At 42.9% G+C, this 12574-nt stretch overlaps 1 protein-coding gene across 2 annotated transcripts in view; it reads left to right on the top strand.

Annotated features, from left to right (window-relative positions):
* Window positions 1–12574, top strand: part of LOC130923818 (protocadherin-1-like) — a 233604-nt gene that overhangs the window by 27819 nt on the left and 193211 nt on the right. For both annotated transcript variants that reach the window (XM_057849827.1, XM_057849828.1), the window contains one exon: window positions 6754–8937. In XM_057849827.1, the coding sequence (XP_057705810.1) occupies window positions 6754–8937 (2184 nt within the window). The remainder of the gene's footprint in view (window positions 1–6753; window positions 8938–12574) is intronic.

The following is a 12574-nucleotide window of genomic DNA, read 5'->3' as shown; positions in this document are numbered from 1 at the left end:
GAAAGCATTTGTTGTCCGTCTAACTCTGCGACAGATTAGCCACCCAGTTTCTTGCTTTTAGCATGAGGTTCAAAGCACCTAAAAAGGAAATGTAGGGTGAAATTAAAATGTTTTCATTCGTTGCTGCTTTGGTAGTCGAATAGACAGTCACAATAATTGCAATCGGGTCCGTCATTGGACATGAATAAGATTTGGAGATTCCATTAGCGATACAATTATGGAGATAAAGCTGATCAGAAACATGAATGGTTTTTAATTCATTTACCGTTTAAGATCCTTCCATGAAAGAATGGGAAAATTCCATTACATTTATGAACGGTCCTCAAGAGCAACAGTCTGGTTATTATTCATTTAAATGCTGGGTTGGCTCTTGATTGAGTATGGGGAAAAAAAAAAAAAAAAAATCATAAAAATCAAATCTGATATTTCTAATCATTTAAAAGTGCAATAAACCCTCGAAAATGTAATCTCTGGAGAAATTGCGATGGTAGCTTTGCTGTGACGGTTGGTATCTCGGGTCACCTGTTAATTTTGACTTCCTGTACATATTGGGTCACTTCCTGTTGATTTTGAGTTGGCCTGCACAATATATTTCCCAGCAAATACTTAATTTTTTACGGTGCTTTAAAGACGACGTGATTGAACAGACTGCCGCGATAGAAGAATGGCAAGCTTGAGTCTGGTATAATGGAGTCATGTGATTTTTGTTGCGACATCTCATTGGTGAAACTGGTGGAGCTACTGTTGGCATATGTGACAAAAATACCGTAATTTCCCGAATATAACGCGCACTTTTTTCCCCAAAATTTACTCGTAAAATCATGGGTGCGCGTTATTCACGGGTACAGGGACGGAGACAGACAAAATTAATCATGATTCATGTTCCACTGTAAGCAAGGACCAGCACAATATTACCTAATTGGAACGACAGTGATATAAATAATCAAATTTCATGTGGTAAATAATTGTTTTCATGATATTTTTCACATCTAATGAAATGTTTTTTTGTACTATTCGTTTTATTATTTACCGGTACATTTTTCTAACCTTTGCGTTGCAACATGCCGGCACACGGCGATGTTGTCTTGAAGAGAACGTGTACGGCAATCCGTTTCGTTTAAATGTTGATCGTGTAGCGAGCTAGGACAGGAGTCTGAGGAAGAGTGTCGAACCACTGAGCCAGGCCGCGTTGTTTTATTTACATTGAAACGTACGTCTTGAACGCAAATCGTGGGACATTTCTTTACTTCCGGCTGTTCCCTTAACTAAACTCTCCCCCCCGGGAACTACTGTACACAACTAGCCAACATTAGTTCCGCTGGTGAATTCTGTTAAAACTCGCTACAACTCCTTACTTTGTGAAAATTATCGCACACTGTGAGCAATTTTACCACAGAAAATTAATATTCTATTTTTTTTTTTTTTTTAATATTTGACAAAAGGGTTAAAAAATGCTGCAACTTTATAAAAGTTCGAGACACGAGACTCATATTTATTGGTATTGCTAAAATTAGGGTGCGCTTTATGCACGGGTACAAGAATTTTCCCTAGCTTTTACAGGTAAAGTTGGGGTGCGCGTTATACACGGGTGCGCCTTATATTCGGGAAATTACGGTAACACCAATATGTACAATAAAGAGGAAAAACGTAACGACTGTAGTGTAGCCCAAAGTAATGAAGTAAGAGGAGAGTTTCTTCTAAAAAGTACATTTTTAAAAAAAAAACCTACTCAAGAGTGTAGGGCTGCAACTATCGATTTTTATTTTTTTAGTAGTCGATTAATCTATCAGCTAATTAGTTCAAATAATTGAGTAATAGGATTAGGAACATTGAATGTGTTGCAAAATTTTAGGGATGTTAAAAAAAGGCAAAATAAAATTCCCAAGTGTTTCGTCAAACAGTGCAGAATTGCACTTTCATGAAAAAAATAAAATACCTGAGCTTAGCCTCAAATATTATATATATATATAAAAAATGAGGATCTAAGAATAATTGGCTAACTTGCACAGCAGGATTCGCTAACTTGAATGCTCTCAACAAATCGTTCAAACACATATTCCTACAAAAAAACGGCAAAATATACCTATCAACTAAATTACGCATGCATTAAAAAAAACAACATTACAGCAAACAAAAACTTACCGTATGTTGGTCTTAACAGGGAGCAGCTGGATTCAGCTCAATTCAATTGAATAAATAAAACAATCACTCACACGCGCATCCAAGCGGTCCATTTCATTCAGGAACATAAAATACCACATGAAATATCAAATAAACATGCTTTTTGGTGTCATAGACACTTTATCAATATCGCAAGTACCTAATTGGCCCGAATATAAGGCGGCCCTGATCATAGGACGACCCCCTCTTTTTCAAGACTCAAGTTTGAAAAAAGACTTTTTGAACACCAAATTCATTTTTATACAGAAAATAATTACAGTACATCTGAAACAAATGATTATAACAATATATTTGTGAGAAAAAGCATGTTATTTTGCCTCATTCAAATCTTAATATCTGAACATTTAAATATGTAAACTAAAGTGCAATCACATTCGTAAATAAATGAATGGCTTCTGGTTTTTCAAATGTAAATAAACCAATTTATTGTGATAAAACAACAAAATTGCAATAACTGCATTAACCATCAAAGTGAACTCTAACTGTAACTAGTCTTGAAACATCTGAATAAGGAAAAACATTGCAATAAAATAATGCAATCTGGTTAAACTTGAGAGTAGCTGAGATGTGTCAAGACAGAACATCGCGTCAATGCTGTCTGGCGCCATCTAGCGTCGTGAATCGGTATAACGTCTAGACTGCGAATATACGATGACCCCCACTTTTTCTTATTCAATGCAAAAAAACACAGTCTTATATTCGGGCCAATACGGTAATATCGCTATTATCCAAAATGTCGCGATGTCAGTTTTTTCCAGTATTGTTCAGCCCTAATTTGGGCAATTATTGTCCCTTATTGTCTAGCCCTGTTCAATATAAGTTAAAAGAAGTGTGACATTAAAATAGACAACACATATAAAAAATGAAATTTTAGATTTAAAAAAAATCATCATCTAAAATGAGCTACATTCAGCACTTTTGATCCTTCCCTCATGTCAACGTAATGTTAGAAAAACGTAAGTTAAAATTTTAGATGGTAAATTGCTGTAGAATTTCAAAGATTCATTTGACATAAGAGCTTTTTACAGCATCTCCAGTTGTTTCTCCGCCGATCGATACGAGACTGATGATCCGCAATTGGCCAATCCCCGGCAACGGGACGTGAAAAGTCAAGTTGCGGAGCGGCGAAGACTGTGGACGGCGGAGCGGAGCGGGTCGACTCTGGTTATTTGTTAACGCACGAGACAAACGGCTCTTCTGTCCGTCGATGGGCAATCCTGCCCCGAGCTGTCAATAATTTACGTGGCGCTCGCTCAAACGCGGCGCTCCTTAAAGCTTTCCCGCCCGGAAAGCAAATCAATCGACGGGAAAAATGATCGCGGGATCCGCAGCTTCCGACTCTCGGCGAAGAAGATTTTGATTAGCGGGCGGGATGAACTCCCCGTCTCTTCTGGCAAATCCCCTGAGAATTGTGCGCGGGAAGCAACCTTTCGCGCCCTGACGTTGCTAGAAAAGAGATCAAGGGCTGCTGAATTCCCTCTTTTTTTTATTAAAAAGAAATAAGACACGCAAATGTCTTGGCGTTTGAAGAATAAAGTCACGGATGAATGGAAGTGCTGTAGCGATTGGACCTTTGGCCAAACGGGCATCTTTGGGGTAAACTTTCTATATTTGAAAAGACGTACAGGCGACTATAGAATAGAGATCGACCGATATGGGTTTTTCAGGACTGATACTGATTATTAGTAGTTAGAGGGGCCGATAAGATTTTTGGAGCCAATATTTATTTGGAATAAATGTATACAAAGAGAGACGGCGAGAACGAAAATTTGTATTTGCCATGTGGAAAAATGGATTTTGCCTTGTGGCATTTTTTTGACATGTGGCAAAATGGATTTTGGTTTGTGGCTTTTTTTTTTTTTTTGGTATGTGGCATTTTTTTCGGGGTGTATTGCAGTTCTGCTGGCCACGCACGTCCATGCCATTGACAGCTATGCACGTCCAAAGTTTGCATTTGTATTAAATAGCAGAAAAACGTGTGAAGCTGTGATTTTTGACCATACGCTTAGCATGACAGCGCATTGACATTCAACTGGCAACCAAGTCAGGCTATGCCATTTGACGGCTACGCACGTCCAAATTTTCCATTCGTTTAAATGGGTCGTTTAAATGATTTTCTACCCCCCGAAAAAATGCCACAAACCAAAATCCATTTCACCATATACCAGAAAAATGCAACGTGTCATTTTGCCATATAGCAAAAAATGCCACTTGGCAAAATCATTTTTCCCACATGGCAAAATCCATTTTGCCACATTGCAAAAAAATGCCACGTGGCAAAAAAATGCCACATGGCAAAATCAGTTTTACCACATGTCTTGGCAAAAAAATGCCACATGGAAAAATCAGTTTTGCCACATGGCAAATGTTGTTATATAGCGCGTTTCCACCTTTCAAGGTGCTCAAAGCGCTTTATACTATCTGGCCATTCACCTACTGGTGACACAGCACCAGGGGTTCAGTATCTTGCTCAAGGATACTTAGACGAGTTCATCAGGGCGAAGAATCGAACAACTACTCTACCACTGAGCCACGCCACCCCACACATGACAAAATCCCATTTCGCCACATTGCAAAAAACTGCCACGTGGCAAAATCGGTTTTGCCACGTGGTAAAATCGGTTTTGCCACGTGGCAAAAAAAATGCCACATGGTAAAATCGGTTTTGCCACATGGCATAAAAATGCCACATGGCAAAATCGCTTTTGCCACATGGCGAAAAAAAATGCCACATGGCAAAATCGCTTTTGCCACATGGCGAAAAAAAATGCCACATGGCAAAATCGCTTTTGCCACATGGCGAAAAAAAATGCCACATGGCAAAATCGCTTTTGCCACATGGCGAAAAAAAATGCCACATGGCAAAATTGCTTTTGCCACATGGCGAAAAAAAAATGCCACATGGCAAAATCGCTTTTGTCACATGGCGAAAAAAAATGCCACATGGCAAAATCGCTTTTGCCACATGGCGAAAAAAATGCCACATGGCAAAATCGCTTTTGCCACATGGCGAAAAAAAATGCGACATGGCATGGCGAAAAAAAATGCGACATGGCAAAATCGGTTTTGCCACATGGCGAAAAAAAATGTCACATAGCAAAATCGGTTTTGCCACATGGCGAAAAAAAATGCCACATGGCAAAATCGGTTTTGCCACATGGCGAAAAAAAATGCCACATGGCAAAATCGCTTTTGCCACATGGCGAAAAAAAAATGCCACATGGCAAAATCGCTTTTGTCACATGGCGAAAAAAAATGCCACATGGCAAAATCGCTTTTGCCACATGGCGAAAAAAAAATGCCACATGGCAAAAGCGCTTTTGTCACATGGCGAAAAAAAATGCCACATGGCAAAATCGCTTTTGCCACATGGCGAAAAAAAATGCCACATGGCAAAATCGCTTTTGCCACATGGCGAAAAAAAATGCCACATGGCAAAATCGCTTTTGTCACATGGCGAAAAAAAAATGCCACATGGCAAAATCGCTTTTGCCACATGGCGAAAAAAAATGCCACATGGCAAAATCGCTTTTGCCACATGGCGAAAAAAAATGCCACATGGCAAAATCGCTTTTGCCACATGGCGAAAAAAAATGCCACATGGCAAAATCGCTTTTGCCACATGGCGAAAAAAAATGCCACATGGCAAAATCGCTTTTGCCACATGGCGAAAAAAAATGCCACATGGCATGGCGAAAAAAAATGCCACATGGCAAAATCGGTTTTGCCACATGGCGAAAAAAAATGCCACATGGCAAAATCGCTTTTGCCACATGGCGGAAAAAAAATGCCACATGGCAAAATCGCTTTTGTCACATGGCGAAAAAAAATGCCACATGGCAAAATCGCTTTTGCCACATGGCGAAAAAAAAATGCCACATGGCAAAATCGCTTTTGTCACATGGCGAAAAAAAAATGCCACATGGCAAAATCGCTTTTGTCACATGGCGAAAAAAAAATGCCACATGGCAAAATCGCTTTTGTCACATGGCGAAAAAAAATGCCACATGGCAAAATCGCTTTTGCCACATGGCGAAAAAAAATGCCACATGGCAAAATCGCTTTTGCCACATGGCGAAAAAAAATGCCACATGGCAAAATCGCTTTTGCCACATGGCGAAAAAAAATGCCACATGGCAAAATCGCTTTTGCCACATGGCGAAAAAAAATGCCACATGGCAAAATCGCTTTTGCCACATGGCGAAAAAAAATGCCACATGGCAAAATCGCTTTTGCCACATGGCGAAAAAAAATGCCACATGGCAAAATCGCTTTTGCCACATGGCGAAAAAAAATGCCACATGGCAAAATCGCTTTTGCCACATGGCGAAAAAAAATGATGCATGGCAAAATCGCTTTTGCCACATGGCGAAAAAAAATGCCGCATGGCAAAATCGCTTTTGCCACATGGCGAAAAAAAATGCTGCATAGAAAAGTGGATGGACATTTGATGTTTACAAGACAATAAATGTGTGCTCAATCATTGAAGAAGTACAGTCTTGCTTGCAAGACTAAAAAAGAAACAATATTTCTAATCCCGGATGAGTGATTCCATGTCGTCTGCCGTTTCAGGTCCGCGCCAACGACGCCGACACGGGCGCCAACGGCGAGATCGACTACAGCCTGCACCAGATGTCGGAAGCGGTCCAGAGACTTCTCCGCATCGACCGCTCCACAGGAATCATCTACGTCAAAGGAATGGTCGACCGCGAGGAGGAGAACTTCCTCAAATTCTTTGTGGTGGCAAAAGACCGAGGGCCCAACTCTAAGAGCTCCAAAGTCCTGGTGACCATCAACGTCCGGGACCAGAACGACAACGCTCCCTCCGTGGAGATCCGCGGCATCGGACTGGTGACGCACCAGAACGGCGTCGCCAACATCTCTGAGGACATGCCGGCGGGCACGGCGGTGGCGCTGGTCCAAGTGTCGGATCGCGATGAGGGGGAGAACGCTGTGGTCACCTGCGTGGTGGCGGGGGACGTCCCCTTCCAGCTGCAACCTTTGAGCGAGTCCAGCAACGACCGTAAAAGGAAGTACTTCCTGCAGACCACCGCTCTGCTGGATTACGAGCGAATCCAGGATTACAGGATCGACATCGTGGCGGTAGATTCCGGCAACCCCGCTTTGTCCAGCACCAACTCCCTGAAAGTGCATGTCACCGACGTGAACGACAACACGCCCGGCTTCTCGCCGGCCGTGCTGGAGGTGGACTTCGCCGAGGGGAACAGACAGGGCGACACGGTAGTACAGGTGGCGGCGACCGACGCGGATAGCGGCAGCAACGCCGAGCTGGTCTACAGCATCGTGGAGCGCTCGGCCACGGCGCTGTTTGAAATCGATGCCGTCAGCGGCGAGATACGGGTCAAGAACCCGCTGGACCGCGAAGAGACGGAGCGTTATGAGTTCCGCGTGGCGGCGGCCGACAAAGGCGTGCCGAGCAAAACCGGCACGGCGACGGTGGCGATCAACGTCCTGGACCGCAACGACAACGATCCCAAGTTCATGCTGAGCGGCTACAGTTTCTCCGTCATCGAGAACATGCCGCCCCTCAACCCCGTGGGGGTGGTGACCGTCACCGACGTGGACAAAGGCGACAACGCCCGCGTCAAGCTCTACGTGGAACCCGACAACGGCAAGTTCGTCATCCAGAACGGCACGGGGAACATCTTGTCCAGCATCTCCTTCGACAGGGAGAAAGAGAGCACCTACACCTTCCGACTAAAGGCGGTGGACGCGGGCGACCCCCCTCGCTCTTCCTACGTGGGTGTGACCATCAACGTCCTGGACGAGAACGATAACGCCCCTTACGTGACCAAACCGGCCAACTCGTCCTACAAGTACCTGAGCCCCGGGGCGCCCCTGGAGACCCGCGTGGAGGTAGTGGAAGCCGAGGACATGGATTCCGGTCCCAACGCCGAGCTGGACTACGCCATTGTCGGAGGGAACCCCCACGGACTGTTCCGCATTTCGCCCACCACAGGGGAGATCGCCCTGGCGCGGGAATTTACGGTGAAGCACAACGGGCTGCACCGACTGGTGGTGCGGGTTCAGGACAAAGGCAAGCCGCCCCGCCAGACCACCGCTCTGGTGCACGTCTTCGTCAACGACACCAAAGCCAACGTGTCGCTGATCGAGGCTCTGGTATGGCACAGTCTGTACACCCCGCTGGACCGGGACATCGCGGGGGACCCCGACTACGCCCTGGCGCAACGGAGCAACATCCTGTACGGGAGCCTGGCCGGGATCGCCGTCGTCATTCTGGTCATCGTGGTCGTGGTGTTGGCCCGCCACCGGCTCCAGAAGGATGCCAAGAGCGGCTATCAGGCGGGCAAGAAAGAGAGCAAAGATCTGTACGCCCCCAAGCAGGGACCTAAAAACTCCAAGGGGAAAAAGAGCAAGAAGGGCAAAGCTCCCAAAGCCGCCAAACCCCTGGAAGAGGACGAGGAGGCCAGTCTCCAGAAGGGCCTCAAGTTCAACCTGATCGACGAGGCGGTGGGCGACAGCCCGAGGATACACCTGCCCCTCAACTACCCGCCCGGCAGCCCCGACTTAGGGCGCCACTACCGCTCCAACTCGCCGCTTCCGTCCATCCAGCTGCAGCCGCAGTCGCCCTCGGCCTCCAAGAAGCACCAGGCGGTGCAGGACCTCCCCGCCGCCAACACCTTTGTAGGCACGGGCGACAACAACTCCACGGGCTCCGACCAATATTCGGATTACAGCTACAAGGCCAACCCGCCCAAATACAGCAGCAAACAGGTAGGACACTACGCAAACGCGCCCTTGTACCAGCGGGACATTTATTGGACCGACGGGGTGTGGTAGTCCCACGGACGGGGGACGTACGTAAACCAAATCCACGCCCGCCACATTCCTTTTTTCCCCCCTTTCTTTTGGTTTACCTTCACTGTTTTTATTTCTCCGTTCTCCTTCCACGCAGGCGTCATGAAGGATGCAGTATAGACTACAAGGGGGTGCTGACGTGGGGGTAGCCTTAAGCTGCATTCAGACCGGATACGTTTTAATCTGACGCCAAATGCTGTTTTTTGTTCACGCCGACGTTTACGTCGCCAAGAGTTGAAGTCCGCCTACCCCGAACAACTTCTAGTTCACGTCACGTAAAAATAAGCAACGAAACGACATTGTGACTTCTCTCGTAATATTGCAATGTATGACTTCATTCTCGTGGTATGGCGACGTTTATTGCCTAATATTTAGACAATTGTGGTAGTCCTATTTTTTTTCCTTTTGGTTGACTGGATGTTAAGGCAACTGAAGTCACGCGACTGAAAAACTATATTGGTTGGCCGCGGTCGTCTCAAAAAGAGGGAGACGGTGAGAACCAAAAAAGGTATTTGCCATGAGGCATTTTTGCCATGTGGCAAAATGTCAATTTTTTTAAAAAATTAATTTTGCCACATGGCAAAGAAAAATGTGACATTTTTTTGCCATGTGGCAAAATGGATTTTGCTATGTGGCATTTTTTGCCATGTGGCAAAAAGTCAATTTTTTTAAAAAATTAATTTTGCCACATGGCAAAGAAAAATGCCACGTAGCAAAATCCATTTGGCCACATGTAAAAATAATGCTACATGGCAAAATCTATTTTGCCTCATGTAAAAAAAAAAAAAAAGCCACATGACAAAAGTCCATTTTAAAACCAGTCAAAAAAATACCACGTGGCAAAATCCATTTTGCCACATGGTAAAAAAATGCCACAGGGAAAAATCCATTTTGCCACATGGCAAAAAAATAAATGCCATGTGGCAAAATGGATTTTGCCACGTCAAAAAAAAGTTCCACGTGGCAAAATCCATTTTGCCACATGTCAAAAAAAAGGCCACGTCGCAAAATCCATTTGGCCACATGTAAAAAAAAATGCCTCGTGGCAAAGTCCATTTTAAAACCAGTCAAAAAAATACCACGTGGCAAAATCCATTTTGCCACATTGCAAAAAAAAATGCCACGTGGCAAAATCCATTTTGCCACACGGTAAATACCACTTTTGGTTCTCGGGCCTGCTGCAAAAAAATCAATTGTGCAATTTCATAGACTTTGTATTGGTCAGTAAAGGGGAAAATATGCGTCTGATCTGAATGCAGCTTCACTATACTGTATTATTTTTACTTGAAGGAGCTTACACGACAATGACAAGGGTCAACTTTTGCCGTGTATTGACATACCGCCACTGTGATATTGAGTTTTTCTTGTTTTTTGTTTCATTTTATTTCTATTTGCGATGGACCGATCTAGCTGGAAGCAAAAAAAAACTGAAAGGAAATGCCATTGACGGTGATAGATGAGCCATTGCATGAGCAACATTGCTATTACGACTAGGGCTGCAGCTAGCGATTATTTAAGTAATCGATTAATCTATCATTTCGAAAAATCGCATAATCGGAATACAAACATTTAATGCTTTGCAGAATAACTTTTAGCAGATTTCAACGAAAGGCTTGCTAAGATCGCAAAGTCAAAGGAGCTTTAATGCGAATACAAACTAAAATTCCTCAGTGTTTGTTCAACGTATGCAGAATTGCACTTTCATTCACAAAAACAATAATTAAAATACCAGCGCTTCGCCTTAAACGGTATAAAATAATAATGCTGATAACAACTGGCTAGTTTGCTAGCTCGGCCACTAGCCTAAATGCTTCAAAATGCGAACTATTTTTTAAAATGCTCTTCAAAAAGCTTTCAAACACATAAGACTGCTAAATATACCTCTAAACTCAATTAGGAAATGCATAAAAAATTATGTAAGTGCAAACAAAATCTTACAACCTTATGTTGGTCTTAACAGGGAGCCTCTGGATCCGGCCATGTTAGATGAGTTATGTCATATTCACAGATGCCACTAGAGAACAGTGTATCCACCCAAATCAATAAAACAAAATGCAAACCCTTTCAAAACAAACCATGACAAGGCCACTAATTCAAGGAATCCTCAAAGCAGCAAAATTTGATTTTGAGCTTTTTTTGTAATCGAATGACTCAATTCATCGTTGCAGCACTAATTACGACCTTCCTATTCTTACAGCTTCAATGTTGTTGTTTTTTTCATAATTTGCCACTGACAGTGATAGACGTCCAATCCATTTTGTTAAAAAATAAATAAATAAATAATTGGGTTCATGTTTGGTCTAAAAAAGCTTGTTTTTTTTGTCAAAATTGGTGAATGTTTGGTAGGTGATATTTCTGGTCAGATGTTTTAATTTTTGATCCAAAACTGTTGGTGTTTGGTATAAAAAGTTTCACCCCTTCAGACCTAAGCATGCTGCTGAACGACATGACTCCTTCATGTCTCTAGACCAGGGGTCAGCAACCCGCGGCTCTGGAGCCACATGCGGCACTTTAGCGCTGCTCTAATGGCTCCCTGGAGCCTTTTCAAAAATATATGAAAATGGAAAAAGATTGGGGAGTCAAATATCTTTTGTTTTAATGTGGTTTCTGTAAGACGACAAACTTACGGAGTCCCTAAAGGGACATCGACAGAAATTAAATGTAAGCAATCTGGTGCGCACCAGATTGCTTACATTTATTGTGTTTGTTGTTTGCAATTGTTGTAAACATTAGCATTATATAGCATTTAAGCTAACACTTTTGCTGGTAAACATTAGCATTACAGTATATAGCATTTAAGCTAGTGGACTTTTGCTACGCAAATTAGCAAATTGTTGTAAAAATTAGCATTATATAGCATTTAAGCTAGCGGACTTTTGCTGTGCAAGTAAGCCAATTGCAACAAACAGTTGGCTAAATTGCATAGCAAAAGTCCATTAGCTTAAATGCTATATAATGATAATGTTTACAAGATAGTTTCTGGTGCTCACCAGATTGCTCAAATATATTTTATTTCTGTCAATTTGTTTATTGGTTCGATATGGCTCTTTCAACATTTTCGGTTGCCGACGCCTGCTCTAGACCAAGAAATACACTGAATATAGTTGGTATTGCCACTTCTGGGAGATGATTGGATGAAACTTTACTCTCTGAAATATAATCATGAGGTTTGGCACGCCTCTTTGCTATTTTTGGCTCTTTGAAAATGGCTGAGACAAAACCCAAGAAAAATTTTGAACAGGAGGGCATTTAAAAAAAAAAAAAAAAACGAAACCCTATCTGGAGGCGAGAGCACAGAATTAAACACGCCACAAATTTAACAAGATATTATCACCTACTTTCCTTGTTTCGATCCAAAAACTCCATGTAGCACGTATCACTGAGTGTCAAGACACAACTGTGAATGGCCACAGCTAGATTTCTTAGGATTTTATGGGTGAAACTTGGTCATATAACAAGGGTCGTGATGCAGAAATCGCAGACATCAAGGAGTGGTCGAGATGTTCTTTTTCATATATTTACCCTTTTAAACGTTTTTTTTTTTTTTTTCTTC

The sequence above is a fragment of the Corythoichthys intestinalis genome, chromosome 11 (assembly GCF_030265065.1).
Source record: "Corythoichthys intestinalis isolate RoL2023-P3 chromosome 11, ASM3026506v1, whole genome shotgun sequence".
Taxonomy (NCBI): Eukaryota; Metazoa; Chordata; class Actinopteri; order Syngnathiformes; family Syngnathidae; genus Corythoichthys; species Corythoichthys intestinalis.
Note: the sequence above shows the minus strand (reverse complement) of the source record. Positions and strands in the feature narration are given on the sequence as shown.